This window comes from Phoenix dactylifera, chromosome 2 (genome assembly GCF_051530095.1).
Source record: "Phoenix dactylifera cultivar Ajwa chromosome 2, Ajwa_hap1_PhDact_Kaust_v1.1, whole genome shotgun sequence".
Classification (NCBI taxonomy): domain Eukaryota; kingdom Viridiplantae; phylum Streptophyta; class Magnoliopsida; order Arecales; family Arecaceae; genus Phoenix; species Phoenix dactylifera.
Genome location: NC_143191.1, coordinates 27,181,336 through 27,202,561, shown reverse-complemented (window position 1 = coordinate 27,202,561; position 21,226 = coordinate 27,181,336). Strand labels below are relative to the sequence as shown.

Sequence of the window (21,226 nt, the reverse complement as noted above, 5' to 3'; positions counted from 1 at the left end):
TCATCTTGAGAATAAAATATGGCATCATAATACCAAAAGATAACTACTACGAATTAGGGCAAAGCTAGCTACAACTGGTTATGCATGACCAACAATGAACATAACACATTAACAAGAGAAAAAGAAAACAACACAAGAAACTGTTCGTAAATGCTAGATTGCACATACCACATTGCATTACTTTATTAGTATTGTGTGAATTTAATTCATGTTCTCTAATGAATCTCCTTGGATGCTATGAAGCAGACAGATACATGAAACTGTAGATTAACAAGTCATACGCTTAGGAGTTGTTTTTACGCACCATCAAAGATAGCATGACCATCAAAAAGTGGTACATAATTCACTCAAAAAGATGAACATGTGCATGATATGGTATGCATGCTGCGATTAACAAACTTATGCAATCTGAAAGAAATCATCATTAAAAATATCAAACGGGAATCTTTCATATCATGAAAGTGGGGGCTTAAAGAGGTCCAGATACCACAGTAGATTGCTATATTTCCACTGTACAAGACTCCACAAATTAAAGTTTCAATCAAAAAAGTGAGAAGAGAGAATATAAATTAAAAACAGCACCTCTGAACGCTAAGATATTGTTAAAGTCCATCTCAACCCATTTTTCGCACTCTCGCATATAGAAGACTATAGCGGACGGTTCAATTATCATTCAGTGGCCATCAGAGATAGATAACTCACCTGAGGAAACCCCTGATGGTTGGGCAATAGGCTGGAGCGACAGCAATGACCGGACAACCTCATCCATGGTAGGCCTTTTCTCAGGCATGACTGAAGTGCAACGAAGAGCAAGATCTAGGGCTCCTAACATCTCTTGCTGGGCTGAGCTGGTGATTCTTGCGTCTAATACTTGAAAAGCTCCATTCATCATGTTTACTTTCCTTCTTACCCACTTGACAACGTCAAGAGCCTCCCTGGATTCAGGCTGCTCGGCTTGCCTCCCTGTGATGAGTTCCAGCAACACGACTCCAAAGCTATAGACATCCATTTGCTCTGTTGGTTTCTTGCTACAGCCATGCTCTGTAACCCAATATGAATGAATGCATAAGATCTCAGCTCCATTTAGTATTTCTTCTTAGTAGTGGAACAATGCAAAATCTTAACACATTCAACAAACAGTCAGGTATCACCAAAAAAACAACAGAAAAAAAAAAAAGCTCAGGTGCAAACAGTACATTGCTGCATGATTAATTGATTATAGATCCAGATTTTTTTCTGATACCAAAAAAAAAAAACAGTAACATAATCAATATGCATATGTAAGATTAAATTAAGACATCATTTTATTCATTTTATCCTGTTGTCAGCATCATGTATCGACTTTGTCATTCCTGTTTTATCCAAGGCAAAGTCCTCAAAATCCTTTCTCAAAACTTAAACCTTGATATCCTCTAATCATGTGCTTAACGTTTCCATCCATGCAATGAAGTAACTAGCACAAGCATCTAGTCACAATTTCACATCCAAATAGACATCTCAGGCATTATATATATTGATGGGATGATAAGACTGAGTTAATACTGACTCAACTTACTATACAAACAATATTTCCCTGCATTGTTTGTTAGTAGATGCATTTAGGCAAATTTAGTATCAAGAAAACTGTCTACTCAAAAAAAAAAAAGGTATCAAAGCAATTGGTACACCTTAACTATGTTCCTGTGGAGAAACTAAATCCTGCACACTGCCTCCCATGGAGTGGTGTGTCTACTCTTGACTAACAAGCAGCCAAAGGTCTCAAAGAAATAGTTTATTGCTAGACTCAGTTCAACTCAACCACACCTATGTTGCTGACAGCATTATAAACTAATTGACATACAGCAAGTAACCCAAATCACATCAACAAACAACATAAATTGATAAATTCAGCAAAGTTGTACATATATGCAGTTAGACTTGACTCACTACGTTTGGGGGAGATAAACTAGAGTGGTGAAGTGAGGAATTTGCAGAGCAACAATATACACCGAAATGGTGGTAAATGTTTAACTTTATCAACATCATACCTGGTGCCATGTAGCAACAGGAACCCAACTCAGAAACCATCGACGATTTATACGAGACCTCCCCAACAACACGGTCAAGCCCAAAGGCAGTAATCTTTGGCTCAAAATCATCATCAAGAAGAATGTTATTGGACTTCATATTCCGATGAAGTATGTGAGGGACATAATCCTTGTGAAGGTAAGCTAAGCCTCGAGCAGTCCCTAAAGCAATTTGCAAGCGCCCACTCCACTCTAACAATAACTCTGATCTGCGAAGGACATCTCCCAAGCTCCCTTTCTGCATATATTCATGAATGAGAAGGACCATACCTTCTGAGTAGCAAAAACCCAACAACCTAACAAGGTTCTTGTGCCTGGCCTTAGCCAATGTCTTAATTTCAGCCTTCACCACTCTGAGAGACAAATTACCACAGTTCTCTAGCCTCTTTACAGCAACAAATTCTCCACCAGGCAGCTGAACCACATGAACTTTTCCAAATGCCCCTCTACCAATGGTGTTCTTTTGATCTAAAGCCATCAGAAGTTCCTCTTCGGTGATTCTGAGAGGGTAAAAGAACACTGATTTCCAGCTGCTAGAATGGGATTTCTTTCTAGATGAGCGATACACCACAAAGTATCCAGCAGCTAATACCATGAAGCTGACAGCAAAGCATATCACGATCAAAGCAAAAATCAAACCTCTGGTTCGAGAGCTTCGTTTTTTTCGTTCGACATTGCATGGGTTGGGCAACCCAGGTCCACAAAGGCCAGGATTTCCTTCTAGGATTGAAGCTGGGAGACCTGAAATTAGAGAGGATGGGACGCTGCCTGATAGCTGGTTATAGGAGACATTGAACAACGCAAGCTTCAAGTTCTGTAGCTCTTCCGGGATCTCACCGCTGAGTTTGTTGTTGGAAAGATCGATGTATGTCAGTACTGGCAAATGCCCCAGAGAAGTTGGAATTGCTCCTGAGAAACTATTATCTGCCAATGATAAAGATACCAACTTTTTGCAATTCCTAAGCTCTGGAATTGAACCCGTGAGAGAATTATGGGAGAGGCTGATGATACTCATGACAGGCGAGTCGCAGAAATTCTCCGGGAGTTCTCCGGAGAAACCATTAAGCGATGCAGAAAACCTGTACATTGTGTGAATCAGCCCAAGACCCCGAGGAATGCTACCTGTGAAGCTGTTGTTATCTATCTGAACTTGCTCAAGTCGAGAAGGCACTCCAACCAAATCAGGTATCCGCCCCGAGAATCGATTGTTCTCAGCTCTAATAAGCTTTATCTCCGGCAATGACCATAACCCGGATGGAAAGTCTCCAGAGAACCCGTTATCCTGCACCTGAAACCTCGCAAGACTTGAACATTTCTCAATACTAGCAGGCACCAAACCGGTGAAAGAGTTGTCATGGAGGCTAAGTTCCGCAAGAGCATTACCGTAGCAAACATCAGCAGGGAAGGACCCAGAGAGCTTGTTCACTGATAAATCCAAAGAAGCCAGCTTCCCAAGGCCCAACCCGAACCCCAGAGGTATCTTTCCCGTTAGATTGTTCTGGGAGAGATCCAGGAACTCCAGCTCAGGCAAGCCAGCAAAGGACTCGGGGATCCCACCATAAAAACCAGAGTTTTGCATTAAGACCCATCTCAAACTGCTTAGCTTTCCAATCTCTTCGGGCAACTCAGATGTCAAAGGATTGACCGAGAGGTCGAGGTGGACTAACTGGCTCAAATTCTTGAAGACAGAAGGGTGCAGGGTACCTGAGAAGGAGTTGCTCCCCAAGTCGAGAACTTGGAGGTCTTGCAAGGATCCCAAGACGAGCGGGATCTGGCCTTCGAAATGGTTCCTGCTGAGGTCAAGCACAGTGAGAGAGGAAAGCTGAGAGAGCTGGTCTGGGAGAGTGCCCCAGAGGAGGCTGTTGCTGAGGTTGAGGGTGAGCAGAGAGGTGCACTCAGAAAGGTGGAGGGGGATGGGCTGGTTGAAGAGGTTATTAGCAAGGTTGAGGTGGGAGAGCTGGGGGAGCTGGCAGAGGGAGGAGGAGAGCTCGCCAGAGAGATTGAAGCTGTGGAGGTCCAGAGAGGTGACTGAAGGTGGGGAGGGCTTGGAGCAAGTGATTCCAGTCCAGTTGCAAAGGTGGGTGATGTTAGGAGACCAGTTGGAGAGGGCTGAGCTGGGGTCCAATAGGGAAAACCTGAAGGAGAGGAGGATGTCTACTTCTGAGGTAGAGGTGGAGGTTGTGGAAGAAGAGAGGAGGAGGAGGAGGAGGAGGAGGAGGAGGTGGTGGTGGTGGTGGTGGTGGTGGTGGTTTGGTGGTGGTGGAGGGAAGGTGGTGGCCATTGGAAAAATGTATGTTTTCTCTCTGGTTTTCCTCCACCCTTCAAAGGATTGTATTGGATTTGTAGTGGATATATTCATTGGTGGGTTTTAGTGGGGTGGTGGGAGTGGGGACTGAGGGTTTGAGAGGGGTATTTATGCACCGCAGCAGGCTTCAGGGATGATGCCTTTCTGCAACGCTTTATGCTTTGTAAATTATTTTGCCTCTCGTATTTCACTTGCTGTTCGCAGTAGTATTCAGTCCTATCGACATCAAACCAGAGAAATCGGTAGATACATCAAAAATTCTCTCCATAAATGCAGCCCAGAGAAGGAGACACAAGGACAGTAAATATGTTGAGACTCTATTGCTTCAGTATATTATTGATTTTGTTAAAAATAATCTGTCATTAGAGTATATACATCATTGCTGAAATATGAATTAGTACTGCCACAGAAGTAAAGTACATGAACTATGCTCCACTGGGTTATCACTTATCAGATATTCAGATCCTATTGCTCTATCTTGTGGACCCACAAGTCCACAACCCCAGGCAAGGTATGCCACATTTTTGTCTACTAATTGAGGTTTGAGACATTATTGGATATGAGTACCCTGAGTTAAAACAGTCCTTGAAAACAAATTCCCTGTTGAAAAAAAAGCAGCAAACAGCTCCTTTTCTTTTCTGAATAATATTTCTGAATGTATAAACCAGATATACTCGCTGTAAAAAGGAAATAAAATACCATGCAACTAGTCGTTTCCTTTCTCTTTTTTTTTTTACAAGCAAAATTAGATTTCCAAATAATAAACCGAATGAATATTATTCAGCAAAATAATCTAATTTTGCATCCATGGTAACAAGAACGACATTACAAGAACATAATATAACCATAAGTCTTTTAGCAACTCAAATAAGTTATCATCAACGATTCTCTAGATGAAAAATAATATCCTCCAAGATGTTATTATTAGCATTACTTATATACAGTAATAATAAAAACCATCATTATTAGCATTGTCATTTATAAGATGGTAGAATCATTGGTGTAAAATACAAAAATGGGTATTGTAATCTTCAAGTTATCCATGTCTGAAATATATTTATCTCTCCTCTCTCTCTCTCTCTCTCTCTCTCTCTCTCTCTCTCTCTCCCTCCGGTTGAATCTATAGAATACTGATAATCCAAGTAATTGATATTAATAGAATACAAAATAACCTAAAGAACATAATACCTAGATGTATATTAATAAAATACAAGAATAACTTAAAGGGTAGAATACCATAATGATGTATTAAGCTCTAGTTAACTAACAATTGAATAATCTAAAGAAGCAAGCTTAGTGTTTGAAGGCCCGTGATTCGGTGCTGACATGTCAGAAGAATCCCCACCCCGCTCCTTCCTAAGCAAAACAGGAGAGACAACAAGTCCACGCCTCGACCTTGCTTTCTTCTATTCAACGAGCCGACGCGGTCCCCGAGGCCTGGCCCCTGACTACTGAGCACCTCCCATCCGTTTGATCTCCAAGGCCTCCTCCAGTCGGACGGACTCGATGGAGTTTGCGAATCGCAAAGATTGGGGTGGCGTTCTAACCCTCTATTGCGTCAAAAGGGCGTACAGCGACGTGGTTACATGTTGCTATTCTAAAAGAATAGATTTCATGAATATAGGACTCGGAATCTAAAGAGGGAGAGGTTGGAGATTATTTGTTGGATTGGACTTCACGAGGAGAGGAGAGACACAAGTCAATGCACGTTGGATGTCTTGGCTTAAAGCCACCCGTGATCTCAACCGCACCATGTTCCCCCAGGACCCACCGGAATAAAAGCCCATGGGCCCCTCGGTAGAACGCTAATGAGACACCAGTGCTCCTATTTCAACACATAGAATGTCTCTTTAGCTGAAAATTTTCAATGGGATTGTGGAGTCAAAGGCTAACTACTCCAAGCAAGCATTTTAAGATGCAAGATTTTTATTTTCTTTTGTTCTTGAATAAATACAATCAATCATATCAGTCATCAAAATATCTCGAAAATAAGCATAGCTGTTGTGTTTGCTTCTCTGAAAATATGCTTGATTACACATGATGCGATACTCGATTTTAAGTATCTAAATATCCAATATTAATGGATGAATGTCCTCTGTCGATGGTCTTCTGCTGTGATTCAGAAGATGACTGTTCTAGAGTCCTTTTCTAATATAAATGTGGTCCTCCCGTAGAACAGTGGTAGCAGGCAAGGTATACGATTTTTTTGAAGTGCCATATAGGGCAAAACTACTCGACTTATGCTGGCCATCAAACAGATGCTCCGTGATGTTGAATTGCCATCTTGATTGTGCATGACCAATGGTATAATTTCTTCATCAAAATAAAATTTAATTTTGCATCAAATTGATAGAATATCAAGTATCACCTCACTTTTTCCATATAAACTTATGAGAAGATAGTCGCAAGAGGAGCGTATTTTCACATATTCTAAGCCATAAAATATTAGATATATAGTCTATCTAAGCCCATTGTAGCAGAGCCATCAAGCAGTTTAAGCACCTTTTTCACATACCTGAACAACTATAAAGAGACCATATGGATCAATTGGGACAAGCTCCGTGAGCAAAAAATTCACTTGATCACCCTTTTTTTGTTCTTAAAGTTGTGACGAAAACTCTGACCAATGTCAAGAGTCATTTCATTTGGTAGATGAAATAATAATTCCATGGCCACCTCCATTAACAGATTGCAGAACAATCAAACAAGCGACAAGGTAACTCATGATTACAGCGACGTGTCATCCCCTTTTGGTTCCTTCTCACTGTGTGGATACACATGCCTCACAGCTGGATCACTTCAAAGAGCCAACTAGCTTTAATGGTTTAATGGATGGAGTTTGGAGGGAACCTCACCATCTCGTCTTTTTCTCTTCTACTTTTTGGTTGAGGATATCTCGGTGATCTTTGGGCTTATTAACCACAAAAAATAGGTACAATTCATTCTCCCCTCATGGTGAAGTTTGGTGCTCCCGTGCGTGTTTGGTAGAGAAAAGTTCACCAGCTTTTCTTTACCCACGCAGTTGAACTCATTAACTCGCCCCTTCCAGGCCTCAAGAGGAGCGAAAGCAACTGCAAGAACTGTTGGTGGGCCAGTGATGAGCCCGTCTTTACTCGCTGGTTTTTGATGCCTTCATATCTATACCATACGAACTCTCTGTTTCTCTATTACATAGTTTCCCATCTCATGCATTTCCTCCTCCTCTCTCTCTCTCTCTCTCTCTCTCTCTCTCTCTCTCTCTCTCTCTCTCCCCCCTCTATTATATGTTTCAATCGTAAATTTAAAGTTCAAATTCTTCCTCTAGTATTTATTTACTATTTATTTACATAAGAAATATGTTTAATCAAAATACATGTCATACTCTAGCATATGATTCATGCCTACTCCAAAAGTTATGGAATCTAATTGTCATGTTCAAATTTAATATTTGTATTAAATCATAAAATTTTACCATTGTATTATACTATATCTAATTTTTAGTATTTTTTTCACAATGATAGAATTTTATTGCAATATTATACTATATTTGAGGCTCAACTTGCATACAAAGCACATTAGTATGAGCAACACAAACAATTCAAATAATATTTTCAATACAAATTTTTCAACTATGATAACAGTATTCATATATATTATCATGCTTGTTTGAGTACACACAAATATATTTTATATATATATATATATATATATATATATATGTATGTATGTATGTATGTATGTATGTATGTATGTATGTATGTATGTATGTATGTATAAAAACCGATGCACAGCAATGCATATCAATGCAGACACGAAGTAGAAAAAGATGTTCTGGTATGGGTCAAATCCGGCACGGGCTATCCGAGGAAGGATGTGACGCCTTCCTTCTTTTCTTGTGCCGCTGCTGTACCATAACGTCGATATCCATCCATCCTCATTTCTAAGGCACTTGGCCAAGAGCTCGATCAAGCTGGGAGCCTTGGAGGTGACATTTTCTCTGATTGGACAGAGAAAAGCAGGCAAAATAGTGAAAGCAGAGCCCGGGGGATCTCATTGTGGAAGAAGACCGTGAGCGGAAAATACACGGATCTATCCCATCTTAGGCTCTTTTTGGTAATGGTGGGGGCCTTCTTCACTTAGTTTTGCTTGCCATGTCTTATCGAAATGCATGAGATTGATGCAGTGCTGTGTCTGAATGCAGGCCTAGCACATGACATCCATCAGTCCCGGCCAAAATATTTATGTGGGAGGCTGCTGCAGGCTTGCACGGATTCTGCCCAAGTAAAATAAATCCAAAGTTTATGTAAGTGATAAAAAAAAATTAATATGCGTCTAACACTTAATTAAGAAAATGTAAGTTTTAAATGTAAGTGAGATGCAACCACAAAGTCCATGTTCTGGTTGACTGTAAAAATGAGGAACATTACGATCATAGATTTTTGATTCTCATACAGTATTATCAACTATACATGGATGAGCATCAAGGCTAGTCCAATCCTTAGGCAACTAAAACGGTCGTTTAAGACCACAACCCGAAGAAAAGCCACCGTAGAAAAGACAAAATGGAAAAAAAAAATTCTTCTGTGAGTCCGCCTTAGACAGACACACTGCAGAAAAGGTTTTAAAGACAAAACGGCCTTAGACCCCCAAATACATTGGGCCACTCCTAATGAGCATAGTATGGCTGGTTGTCCCACGGGCATCAAATATTTCATAAATAGAAGAGTGTTGCAAAACAAAGTTCATAGTAATTATCTCTTTTTTATTTTATTTTTTATTTTTTATTTTTATATTGGCTGCCCATACTAATCTCGTGTGAGCACGGTCATCTAAGTCAAAAAAAAAAAAAATCGACATTAAGATAGAGGAACGGATACAAAACGAATTCAGAAAATCTTTCTAAAATAATGGGCAGAAAAAAAAAAAAAAAAACAACTCAATTAGCAACACTATTTTTGATAACCTTTCTTTGGGCTTCTACCGTAGAATTCGCCCGATATAAGCTCCTAGCCTCAAACACACATCGTGCGTAGAAGACTTTTCAATTCCGTCCTGAGTCCCACTGCAGTAGTCTACAGTAATTGTCCTTTGAGATCATTAGGCAGCATCAAATTTTTACAAAGATCCATGGATACCTTATGCGACATTGCCTTTAACTTGACATGAACCGTGCCACATAAATACAAGGATGATTGCGCATAGTACTATTCAAATCCGTTCCATAAAGGTCCCCCAAGCAATTTCCTCTCGTTCGAGAACAGAACCGGAAACAGCTCCTCAAATAGGTACAGCAATTAAAGCAACGTCCTCGAGAATTGGATAAGAACGCGTGCCATGTCCGGTGGTGGGACCTTCCATATTTATTTTGTCCTTAAACATTTATTTTGTCTCCCATGTTTGCCTTCCTCCCTCGTGCCCGTCGGTACGTGGCATATGGCGTACCGTCGCTGCAACTCCAGCAGCTGCTTTCCCTATAGGCAATGCCAATCTTGGTCTGGCCAGTAAATTATTTAGCAAGAATCCCTGAAAAGTAGACAGGCGAATCGATATATTGGATTACAAACATCTCATCTTACATCAATGATCCGAGATATCGAATATAATCCACTCTTTTAAAAAAATAATATATACATTATTTTATAAACATTTTAATTTTTGATCATTTGATATATAAATTAAAAATCTCCAAACTATATAACTTTTAATATATTAATATTTTGAAAATAGCCGATCGCATCTGATGGTTCAGATCATCGATTCAAGATCTCATTATCTAATCTAAATCTGAAAGAATCTAAATGAAGATCCATTTGATCAGATTCTAATCTACCTTTATGCACGCACATACACATGATAATAACGAAGGAAAAAATGCTGAAACCAATTGCATGGGAATACTAGATACACTTCCAGGAATTTACCACGAGATAAATGAGAAGTTATGAAACTAAAATCATATATTTGAAAAGATGCGCTCCCCAATTCACAGGTTCTCGACTTAAAAAGACATGACACCAGAAAGACCAGGATAACTTAATCTTATGATCCACTGAATATATTAAAAGAAAAGGTGGTTTGTTTGACTGACTGAGAAAAATTAATCTCGGCACCCACATATTTCCTAAAACTTCCCCTTTATTCACAGACCTCCCTCAGCACGGTTCTTTAATATCAAAAGCGACATATAGAAAAGATCGAACCTTGTCTCAATTTTCTATAACTACAGGCCGAAAGTTGGAGCTCTTTACCCATCTCCATCTACAAAGAGCTACCCCAGAAGCAAGAAGTCATAAGAAAGCCTCCATCTCCATCTTCAATGTTGCCCGTAGCTGTCTTTTGCATGCCAAATCATACACAAAACAGAAAAAAAGTTAAAGACTCCAAGCCGAACCCTTTGTCATCCTTTCCTTTTACATGCAATAACTATGCTGGACCAGAATTCGCATCTGCTTTTGGTTCAGTCCGGGTATAGGTGAGACTTCGTGCAGTTGGAGAGAGAGCACTGTTTCTGGAGTTTAGTGAGGAATTAGGAGGACCTTTGGTGCCCTCAGTGGGCTGAGAACTCGAAGCTTCACGCTTCCACTGGAGGCTCCGGGCTCCAGGCTTAACTGGGAGGCGGGCTCGAAAGGCACCAGCAATCGCACCCCTTGGATATGGTATTCTGGAGAGCTTAGGAGCAAATGGAGAACCTCGTGAAATGAGGGGCCAACCCACCATCGGAGCAGTTTCATGAGAGCTGCTTCGAACAACCTGCAGCATAGCATGATATTATGCAGCCTCTGCATCGAATATTGCAACCTCCAAAAGCAAGAAATGTAAGCGACTTTGAATGTTTCATGCAAGTGTTATTGAATTCAACTCCGTTGATGCTAGCACACATAACATCAGATAGATTTTGCAGTTTCCCCCCCCCACTCTTTTTTCAGCAAGTTTTCCCTTAGTTTAGGTTTAAGAATTTAGAAAGAATAGATGATTGACTAAGAGCCTGTTTCCATGTGATATACCTCACATGGATGAATGGCAGAGCAAAGTGGCTAAAGGGGCAAGATAAAACAAACAGATATTAAGGCTGCAGCTCATGGAAGCCCTAAAATCTTAATTGCCCGATAAAACAAACAGAAAGATTCCGGCATCCCAAAATCTGAATTGCCAGATCAACAGCCTACACATTCCTCACCCACTTCTCACATGGTCTCATCTTTCAGCTGCTTCCCCAACACGTGGAGGATATCATCGAGATAGGAAAGCCAAGCACCCAAATAGCCCCTATATAAACCAAAAGAAATGGCTATCCTGATACATGTAAGGAAACTGATCAGCTTACCTTCAGAATACGAGACATAAATGATGTGCCATTCAGAGATAATGCCGACTCCGCCGATTCTTTCTTCAAGAACTCTACATAGGCTGACCTGTTTCAGAAGGAAAACAAGAGTTACCCTGAGAAGAATCTTGATCAAAAATTAATTACACTAGTCATAAGCCACTAATAGGAACCTTACCCTGTGGGTTGGCCAGTTGCAGGATCAGTCACAATTATTACTTTCAGCACCGCTCCAAACTTATTGAAATGACGAGAAAGACTATCTTTAGTGGCAGCAAAGTGGACCTGCAAATCCAACGGCAATACTATAAGAATTTATGCAGAGTTTCATCTTTCTAGCACAGGGAAGTTAGTCAACAGAGATACTTGCATTGCTGACAAAGAGAGTTCGAGAATCAACACCATCGGAAGGCAGGCCAGCTGTATATGAACCTGCAATTGCAAGAAAAAATGTTTATTTCACAATCTGCATGGGAAAAGAAAATCAGGAACATTAATACAGGAAACTTTTTAAGGTATGGAATTGGCTGTTTACTGAAAAGTAACCATTACTTCATTTCAGATATGAACAAAAGAACCTTCTATTCCTTATTCTTAGTGAATGCATCCAGGGTACAAAATCGGATTATATGAAACAATGAAAATGAAAAAGAAGAAAACGACACTATTTCTATTGCAATAGCCTCATTTAGTATAGCCAACTATTTTTTCTGCCTAACAGCGAGCCAGCAAAAAAATTGAGATATTCTCAGCTCACGCAACCAGAATGGTCAAATTTGAATTTATTATTTCATAATACTACATTATGAAGCAGATTCTCTCCAACATGAGTCTTCTAACTAACACCGGCTACAATTATTTTAGGTTTATACAACATGATCATAATCCGAAGATGAAGAGAGAAACAAAGAATATCACTACTGTATAAACGAATAGTTTGAGAGTAAGCATTACACAATCTCCAAGATCTTTTTTTTTTTTGAAAAAGGGAATAGATTACTTATTTTTTACCACATACACTATTTTGTTTTGACATGACACCCCCCCAAAAATGAAGTGTTTTTTGAAAAGAAAGTCATTTTCACGAAACAATAGATGCAAGATAAATAAACTATATATGAGTTGTTCAATCTGCTAGGTACTGTTTCCAATTATCAGAAACATCTTGGACTCAATTCCATTACATACCAGGTGTCGACGTAGTCCTCTGAGACCCTTGGACATCTGCACGCTCCATTTCCTGATGTTAAGGTGGCCATAAAAGTTCCTCCATTAAATTTGATAAATGGGTAAAAAAGGACAATAATATTGCTGGCTATCAATATATATAAAACAGAGTTCGACATTAACAAAAGATTCAGAGTCTTGTACAGTAAACTGATTCATAACAAGATTTTCTAAAAGCATATTTCAAGCACCAACAGATTCACAGAGACCATTCTGTTACACTGCAAAGAAGAAACCATCAAACTTGTACAGAAAATGTCTGCAGAAGTTCAATATAAAAGATAACTAGGATACTTATTTTAATCAAAATAAAGCATACTAAACGTAAATGTAAATGGAAACACTTAACTACTCGACTTACTCCTTTGCATCCTAGAGTAACCAAAACGCTAACATCTAAAGAAGATCTACTGGTTTGATTCTAGTCACACCATATAACGAAGGCAAAGGTACTGGATGTTCAAAATGTGTCCCAATTCTCATTTTCGACAGATATAATAATGTAGAAGAAACTATGGCACATACCTCAGGGTATGCCTGGTGACTGGACAAGATATCCATAGAATGTCCTGTACATGGATTGGATATGCACCCAGGACAATATGCTGAAGGGGTATTAATGACATTAATATATTATTGAGTTGGAGTATAAGTCTTCAAATAATTCAACACAGGAGACTCTGCAACCGATCCAAAATCTGATATGCAGTGTCCGGAAAATTTTAAAATTGCAAAGATTGGCTTCTCTCAATCATTTTTAATTCTCCCTTTCCCTTCTCAGTTGAATCGAAGGTCCAAGTCAGTTTCACACCCATGTTATAATATATGAATTAAGCAGTTGAACATCAAAACACCCCCTAAATTCTGATACAGAGCTTTAATTTATAAAAATTACAGAATCTTCCCAGATCTAATAGCTACATGTACAAGAGGCATTCATTCTATGATGTTAATCTATACAATCATGTTCCGAACAAGCACTAACAAAAAGAAAAAATAGAATCATAGTAGCAATAGAAGAATTCTTAGAAGTCCAGCTAAGGAGATGGCAGCATCCATATTTTGCACACTGAGCTTCATAGAAGTTTATCAAAGCTCCAGTTCAGTTGTTTTCAACTTTCACTTTTTAAAGGTGACTTCAAGTATTTGAAAATATATCTTGCATTTCAAAATCTTCATGATTTAAGTTAAAGAGAAAATATCACCATAACAATATGATTATACTATAGACAAGTAAACCAATTTTTTACAACCCTTGGCTAAATCTTGCCACAAGAGCTATAAGACATTCTTACTGCATTAAAGAAGATAATTATTCACTAAAGACTTCTTACTTTTATATTCTTGGCCATAGTAGCATCATTCTCCTTTGGCAGCCTAACATTGGGCTTCCCTGCATCGATCTCACTCTTTTCTACAGTCATTTGATTCTCCGCCTCAGCAACATCCCTGGGCATTTGGTAGTCGGGAGGTTTCCATGTATTCACATTAACAGATATATTTACAATCTTGCTAGATGTCATTGCTGCTGAACTAGCAGGTGGATCCTGATCCATCACTCTTGTTTTCCTAACTACTTCATCAGCATTCTGTGCAACACTAGACTCCACCATCAGTGATTTTTTGTCCTTGTGACCAGAAGAGGCACTTTGAGAAGCATCTGAACCGCGATGTCTTACAATACCTACATCATATCCATCATTATCCGAGGCAGAATCATCATCCATCCCAGTTTCCCTGTCTGCCATAGTCATATCTCCGGCAAACTTCCTGTTATAGTCACTTCTTTCATGATAACCAACATGGTTTGATGCTGGAACCTGGTCAAAATCTTCATACTCTCCATCTTCCACGTCCGGTGCTCTAAAATCTGACGACTGATTAACTGGCTCCACAGTGTCAATACCATGACCCAATCTATCAAAAACACTACGCGGAGGTCTAACCTTTAGTACATCCTCAGCAGCTTCTGCTGCAGCTTTGAGTGCACTTGACACAGCACCCGGCACTCTTGCAACAGATTTTGTTCTCTGGGGTCTCCTATCCTGCACAGAATCTGTAGTGGTTGTGGAAACCACAGAACGAAGTCGTTTAGGAGCTGGCTCAGTTTTAGAGTTTGATTGTTGCACAGTCCTCACAGCATCTCGAACAGCAAATTGAAGAAGCCGGCACGGAGCACCAATCATTGGATGGGAAGCTGACTCTCTCTGACATCAATTCAGAGATGCAATTAATAAGGTAATTACAAGAGGAATGAGGACCTGAAAGAATACTGATGATATGCTAAACCTCATTTCACTAACCACATACTTCGCATACTGAGAGTCTTACACCCCCCCCCCCCAAAAAAAACAACCACCACCCACACAAAAGCATGCACACGTGCATAAGCACACACGCATGCACAGATGCATGCATACATATTCACTGACAATTTCTCACATAAAGAAACAAGCAAAATATTTTTCTTTTACTTTTTTATGTACTTTTAAATAGCAAGAAATCATATTACATGTCTAAGATGCAGCTTGGAATAAGTGATAATGTGAATGCTGAAAACTGTATCTTCAACAAGGTATAAGTTTGATATTTTTGATATGGAAGTTTTAAAAACAGAAAAGTGTCATTTAGCTTGAATGTGACAAGAAAAATCCCCATTAACAGAAAAATGCCACTTAGGCTTGAAATTCATGCATGCTCGTAAATTAGCTGCACCTTTTCAAAATCTTACCAAAGTAACTTAGCGAATTCAATCAATCTCGGAGTATAAGCATCAAAATGATGTGCATGTGTTTCTGTATATGTATGCATACATATCCTCTGGTTTGTACTATAAGATCTAACTGATATCTTATGACCATATATTAGTTATTGCAATGTCAAACATGCCTATGGTCCATCAATTTAATAAAAAGGAGGCATGACTAACCTTAGTTTGTTGCCGTCCATCCTCTCTGCTCCGCTTTTTGTGAACTTGAGGCTCAGGAGAATAAGATTGTCTATCATGATTAGTTCTGTGGTGAGTTTTTTCCTCGGAGTGCAAAATGTCAGTCACAATGCTTCGAAGAGGAAATACTTCAGTATTCTCCCGCACCAATCCTTTCCACTCCCTATTGTGCCGACTTCTAGACACTTTAGTCAACTTTTCTCTCTCACACTCAGAATCAGTCTGCACACTACCAGTCAGATGCTCCTGTTGGGAACTGTCTCTCCCCAACAGTTGATTCGATAAGGAACTGGTCCTAACCGCTTCATCAGGAAAAGGTTCTTGTGGCTGCACATACAGATGCAACTTTGAAGAGAGATGATCCCAGAGCCTGCGGCAAGATAGTTTAAACAAAATCATCTCAAGCAAGCCAAATATCATACTGTTACACCTATCCTTCAGAACTGGTTGCATCCGAAGATATCTAAAAGAAAAAGATAGAATTACCAGGATATGAAAGAGACACTGTCGTCCCCCAAAAACACATCCAGTTCCTTCTTGGCCTCATCTTTGCGCCTGCCATTCCTGAGCAAGACAATAACATATTCCTGCAAATGTGACTTAAAAAGTTAAACTCTTCCTCCTTAATGTGGAAATGCTTTGTCAAAATTGTCTATAATTATTTTAAGCTTACATCATACAATCACTAAAATTGTGCAAAAACTGAAGCAAAGCATGAAACCACTAGCAAAATCTCAAGAATCAACTAAACAAATTTAGGCTATGATAATAAGAACCAACAAGAACATGAAATAATAAAATGACCAATAATCCAGCATTGAAGAAAAGGCATATCATAAACATGGAGGAAGGAAAAAAACACATTTCATTTTGCCATTTTTTAAATGTCTTTCACCGTTATTATTTGCCAGCAGAGGAAAATCATTGATGTCCTCATCCTTATCTAATCCTGCACAAAACAGCATTTTTTGCCAACAAAAGCAAATCAAGTCCTACTGTTGAATCCTAAGAAGGTGAATTCATGTCTTCCATCACTCTTCTTGAAATGCCTAAATTCAAATCCATACGCCCTCCTAGCAAGTTAATTGCACATATTTGATCAGGATTCCTTCACCATCACTTCATCACCCATAGAGGCTGCTTATATGATTTTCCGAGAAAGCTCATTTCCTACACACATGCTCTTATTCTATCCCCTAATTTCTCAACCGCATCCCAGTCTCTTCCACAATAATCATCTTACGCAAAGACAGCTAATATTGTGCAACAAACTAATGCAGACAATAAATATTGATTGCACCATCTAATGAAATTCTTCTCCTGAGCCCAGTTGATATGAGGTAGTATGTTAAATTATGGATGTTAATTCTCGGGGTGTCGGCTAGTAAAATTAGGCATTAGTTCCCATTTTGTTAAGAATACTAAAAGATGGGTGAGGGGTTTGACATGTTGAGGATTTGCAAAATAGTTAGGAATCTGTTTGGGTTTGTTTCTCGTTGTGGTTGAGTTCTCTTAATGGATATGTACCAAAGAGTGAAAAGATCTCGACGTATATAACTGTTTAACTTTAACAAAAGCACCACCCTTGAACTCTCTCTCTCTCTCTATCTCTCTTTTTCTTTTTTTTACTTTTGGGAGATTGGATATGTATGATTTATTATGCCTCTAACCAAGGAACTGTCAAGTACCGAGAGAATCACCTAGGGTGTTTCACAAAAACATGACTAAAGAAGTGGATTAAATTCGTTCATGCAGCAAAGATGCAATTTAACACAGTTCTTCATATTTGAAAATAAACAACTCCAATTTAAGCAGCCTATGCACTATCTTCCCCTTGTCTCTTATCCCATGTTGTAGGTATCATGAAGGTTTGTTATTGAAGGAGGAAAGTCAATTTTTTTTTTCAACAAATTTTCAAGAAAAAATTGCATGCCGCTCAAAAGCTTGCTTGAAGCGGAAGCTTCGCTGGAAAGGCTGAGCACAGATTTTAGGTGGGAGTTTCAACCATATCAACAGCTTTTAGTGGCCTTATAAGAGGCCCTTCAGCTATCTCCAAGGAATTATGCTCCCTATCAAGTGATACAATGTATTGGCACCTTAGCATCTAGGCTTGATATTTCACCATGATCACTTAAGAAAGGTTGGGAGATAATGTTCCTAAACTAACATCCATTGCCCTGGATGCAAGTTATTTAGTTATTTAGAATTATCATGAGGCCATCCAGGACATAGAATGGTGCTGAGGTATTTGGTTGTTAAGTGGCAAAGAATAGCTAAAGCAATGCCGCACAGGAGCTTTGTCAAAATCGATCAGAATGGTTCATCAATTCTCATTATGAAGACAAAATTGTTTCAGGAAAGGGCAAGTGATACATTCTGGTAAGCAGTTACTGGATTATCTGGTTAGTGGTTATAGTACCTGGTAATTTAGCAGTTCACTACATAGTGTTTTATGTTGTAGCTGTTGTCTGTCGTGTTGATCTGGTAAGATTTCCTATTGTTTTAGGAGTATTAGGAGATGAGCAAGTAACATGGCATAGTAAGGTTGCTCTTGAAATAGTTCCTAGTTAGGACTTTATTCGCATTTGTTTCTCATTGTAGTTGAGTTTCCTTTATGGATGTGGGCTGGAATGCTATGGTGCCTATATATATATATATATATATATATATATATATATATATATATATATATATATATATAGATATATGCTTGTCTTTAAAACAAGCAATTCTGCTCTCTTGAAACTTTCTTTGTTCTCTCCTAAAATAAGCTCATATTGAGATAAAGAAGAGCAGAACACCCACTGCATCCAACCATCCCATGCAACTCTAAAAGAAAACATCTCCACTTCAGTTAGTGGAAAACTTTGTGAAAAATGCATTGCAGGAAACCACACAGATGACTGATTGCTATAAATGGACCTCCTGTGACATACATGACAGACAGAACTGTACAAATTCGAGACCATATGACTGGTTAGTTCACTACGCCCAATTGAGTTAACAAGCCCGTTCATATAGCAACTTCAACCCATCAGCCCAGTCTCAAATTAAAGTTTCAAACCGTTCCTAGAACCATAAATAACAGCGACAAACGCTATTATACGACCCAAAAATCCCTTCTTTATATTGCAGAACATATTAACTGATTTACAAATAGCATTTTGAGGTCCAAACGTTTCCAAAAACTCCAAATTTTAAGAAGAGATAAAAAAGAAATAGGCGAAATCATACCACAAGGGTGTCGTCGGTGTAATCCCCCATGAACTCCTTGAGCTTCTCGTTCACCCTATCCCGGAGCTTCGACACGCCCTCAGTGGTGAAATTGACCTTGAACGTCCGATCATCGCCGGCCCGATCCCGCCCGTCCATCTCCGGACGCGGAGAGGAGATTCCCAAAACCCTAAATCAGAACTTTCTTTTCGGGGGAGGGTGCGAAATTTCCACCGAGAAACGAAACCCAAGAGAGAACCAGACGAGAAACCCTAATCCGGAATTTTTTCCTCTCTCGGATCAGAAAGAAGAAGGCATTTAATCGCGCGTTTCCCCGGCGACAGTTTTCGTTTCCCCCCGGAAGACGAGAGCACAGCAACCAGCGCCGGCGTTCACGTTTCATCGGAAGGAGGGTCAAGGGTTGAATATATAGAGTAACTCTATTAGACGATTTTGCCCCTTTCCTTTCACGTAATCACTCGGATAGGAGGGGAACGTAGATTTCCCTTTGGAGCCTTTCGAGAGCGACTAAAGATCCGGAGAACACCATGCGTCATGCGTGCGAGCGGCGCCTCCGTGGCTGTGGATATTTCCTGGGCAGCCGCAGAATTATTTCTGTGCGGGCCGCCGGCCCTGTGAACGCTGCAAGTTCGGTTGCAGGAGGGTTGATGGAAAGCAGGTGTTTGGTTTTAGAGTGAGAACAGAACCATTCAGGACTCATTTGGTTCTGAGATGAGGATGAGAGAAAATATGATCATATATATATATATATATATATATATATATATATATATATATATATATATATATATATATATATATATATATATATATATATATTTAATTAGATATTTTAAAGAAAAAATAGAAAGATAATTTTTCTATAGAAATAAGTTTTATACATTTTCTATAAAAGAAAAATATATGTGCAACATAAGAAAGCAACTTTTCCGTAGATAAAAAAATTGTGATGATAAAAAATTATAAAAAATATTCTTAAACCATCATGATCTTCTTAATAGTTATTTTTGATAGTTAATCTTGAACTATTAATAATATACTATTATGGTAATTTTAATATAAAAATATAGTCATAATTATTAAAAAATATCACAATATAAAGAAGTTGTCTAAGTATTAAAAATTGTTAGAACTATAAAAACTCAACCCAATAAATATCTTTAATACCTATTTTAAATATTTAAAAATATTTTTAAATATTTTTAGATTTAAATATATTTAAAATAGCTATTAAAAATTAGGCATGTGATATTTTACAAGTATTTTATATAATTTTATTAAGAAGATAATAGGTATGTTATACAACTTTATTAAAAAATAGATGCTCAATCAAATATAAATTATTTTGAAAAATATGTTTTCCATATTACTTTTTTATGGTCAATCAAATATATAAAATTATTTTTTTAGATATCGTATATCCAAGCATCAGCTTTTTAGAAAAAAATATTTTAGTTAGATAAAAATTTTTCCACAAATCAAATGAATTTTTAGTGATTTACATGCCAATTTATGCATGGAGTGTTCAATGAAAAACAGCCGGAGATCTTACACGATCGCGGGAGAGAGAAAAAAAAAATAAGAACTTCATAGGAATTTTATAATTGCATTAGAATGCGTTTTCTTTTGTCCGGTCATAATAAGTTCTTAGAATAGTTCTGACATGGTTTTATATACATTTGAGTCGGAAGAATATCTAATGGGATGAATTATGAATAATTTTTTATTTTGCGCACCGTGGAGTCTTCAGAGAAAATTATGGCAAGATTTGACATCGAACTATAAAAATCTTTTATTTTATGTCCCCGTTGAATTTTACATATGTATTTGTTATGGGGGAATTGAGCCGCCATGCCCCACGTGATCGGCACGCGTATCCAGGAAAGCTACAGCTGCCCTATGATCCAGCACTCCGACCCCGAGTCGGACCTCCTCGGCTCCGCAGCCCGACCCCGGGTCGGCTGCCCTATGATCCAGCACTCCGACCCCGAGTCGGACCTCCTCGGCTCCGCAGCCCGACCCCGGGTCGGCTGCCCTATGATCCAGCACTCCGACCCCGAGTCGGACCTCCTCGGCTCCGCAGCCCGACCCCGGGTCGGCTGCCCTATGATCCAGCATTCCGACCCCGAGTCGGAGATCTTTTG

At 38.9% G+C, this 21,226-nt stretch overlaps 2 protein-coding genes across 2 annotated transcripts; both read right to left on the bottom strand.

Annotated features, from left to right (window-relative positions):
• Nucleotides 1-424: 424 nt before the first annotated feature.
• LOC103717743 (Leucine-rich repeat receptor-like protein kinase family protein) lies at nucleotides 425-4,477 on the bottom strand. The gene is made up of 2 exons (XM_008806237.4): nucleotides 2,028-4,477; nucleotides 425-1,041 (listed from the first exon to the last, which is right to left on the bottom strand). The coding sequence occupies exons 1-2, from the start codon at nucleotides 4,423-4,425 to the stop codon at nucleotides 674-676; spliced, it is 2,766 nt and encodes a 921-aa protein (XP_008804459.3). The 5' UTR covers nucleotides 4,426-4,477; the 3' UTR covers nucleotides 425-673.
• A 5,815-nt stretch (nucleotides 4,478-10,292) lies between these two features.
• Nucleotides 10,293-19,795, bottom strand: LOC103717744 (uncharacterized). Its single transcript, XM_039117371.2, has 9 exons — nucleotides 19,083-19,795; nucleotides 16,335-16,435; nucleotides 15,831-16,218; nucleotides 14,236-15,108; nucleotides 12,863-12,914; nucleotides 12,045-12,106; nucleotides 11,853-11,959; nucleotides 11,675-11,762; nucleotides 10,293-11,100 (listed from the first exon to the last, which is right to left on the bottom strand). Exons 1-9 carry the CDS (start codon nucleotides 19,218-19,220, stop codon nucleotides 10,774-10,776), a joined length of 2,136 nt encoding a protein of 711 aa, XP_038973299.1. The 5' UTR covers nucleotides 19,221-19,795; the 3' UTR covers nucleotides 10,293-10,773.
• Between the last annotated feature and the right edge of the window lie 1,431 nt (nucleotides 19,796-21,226).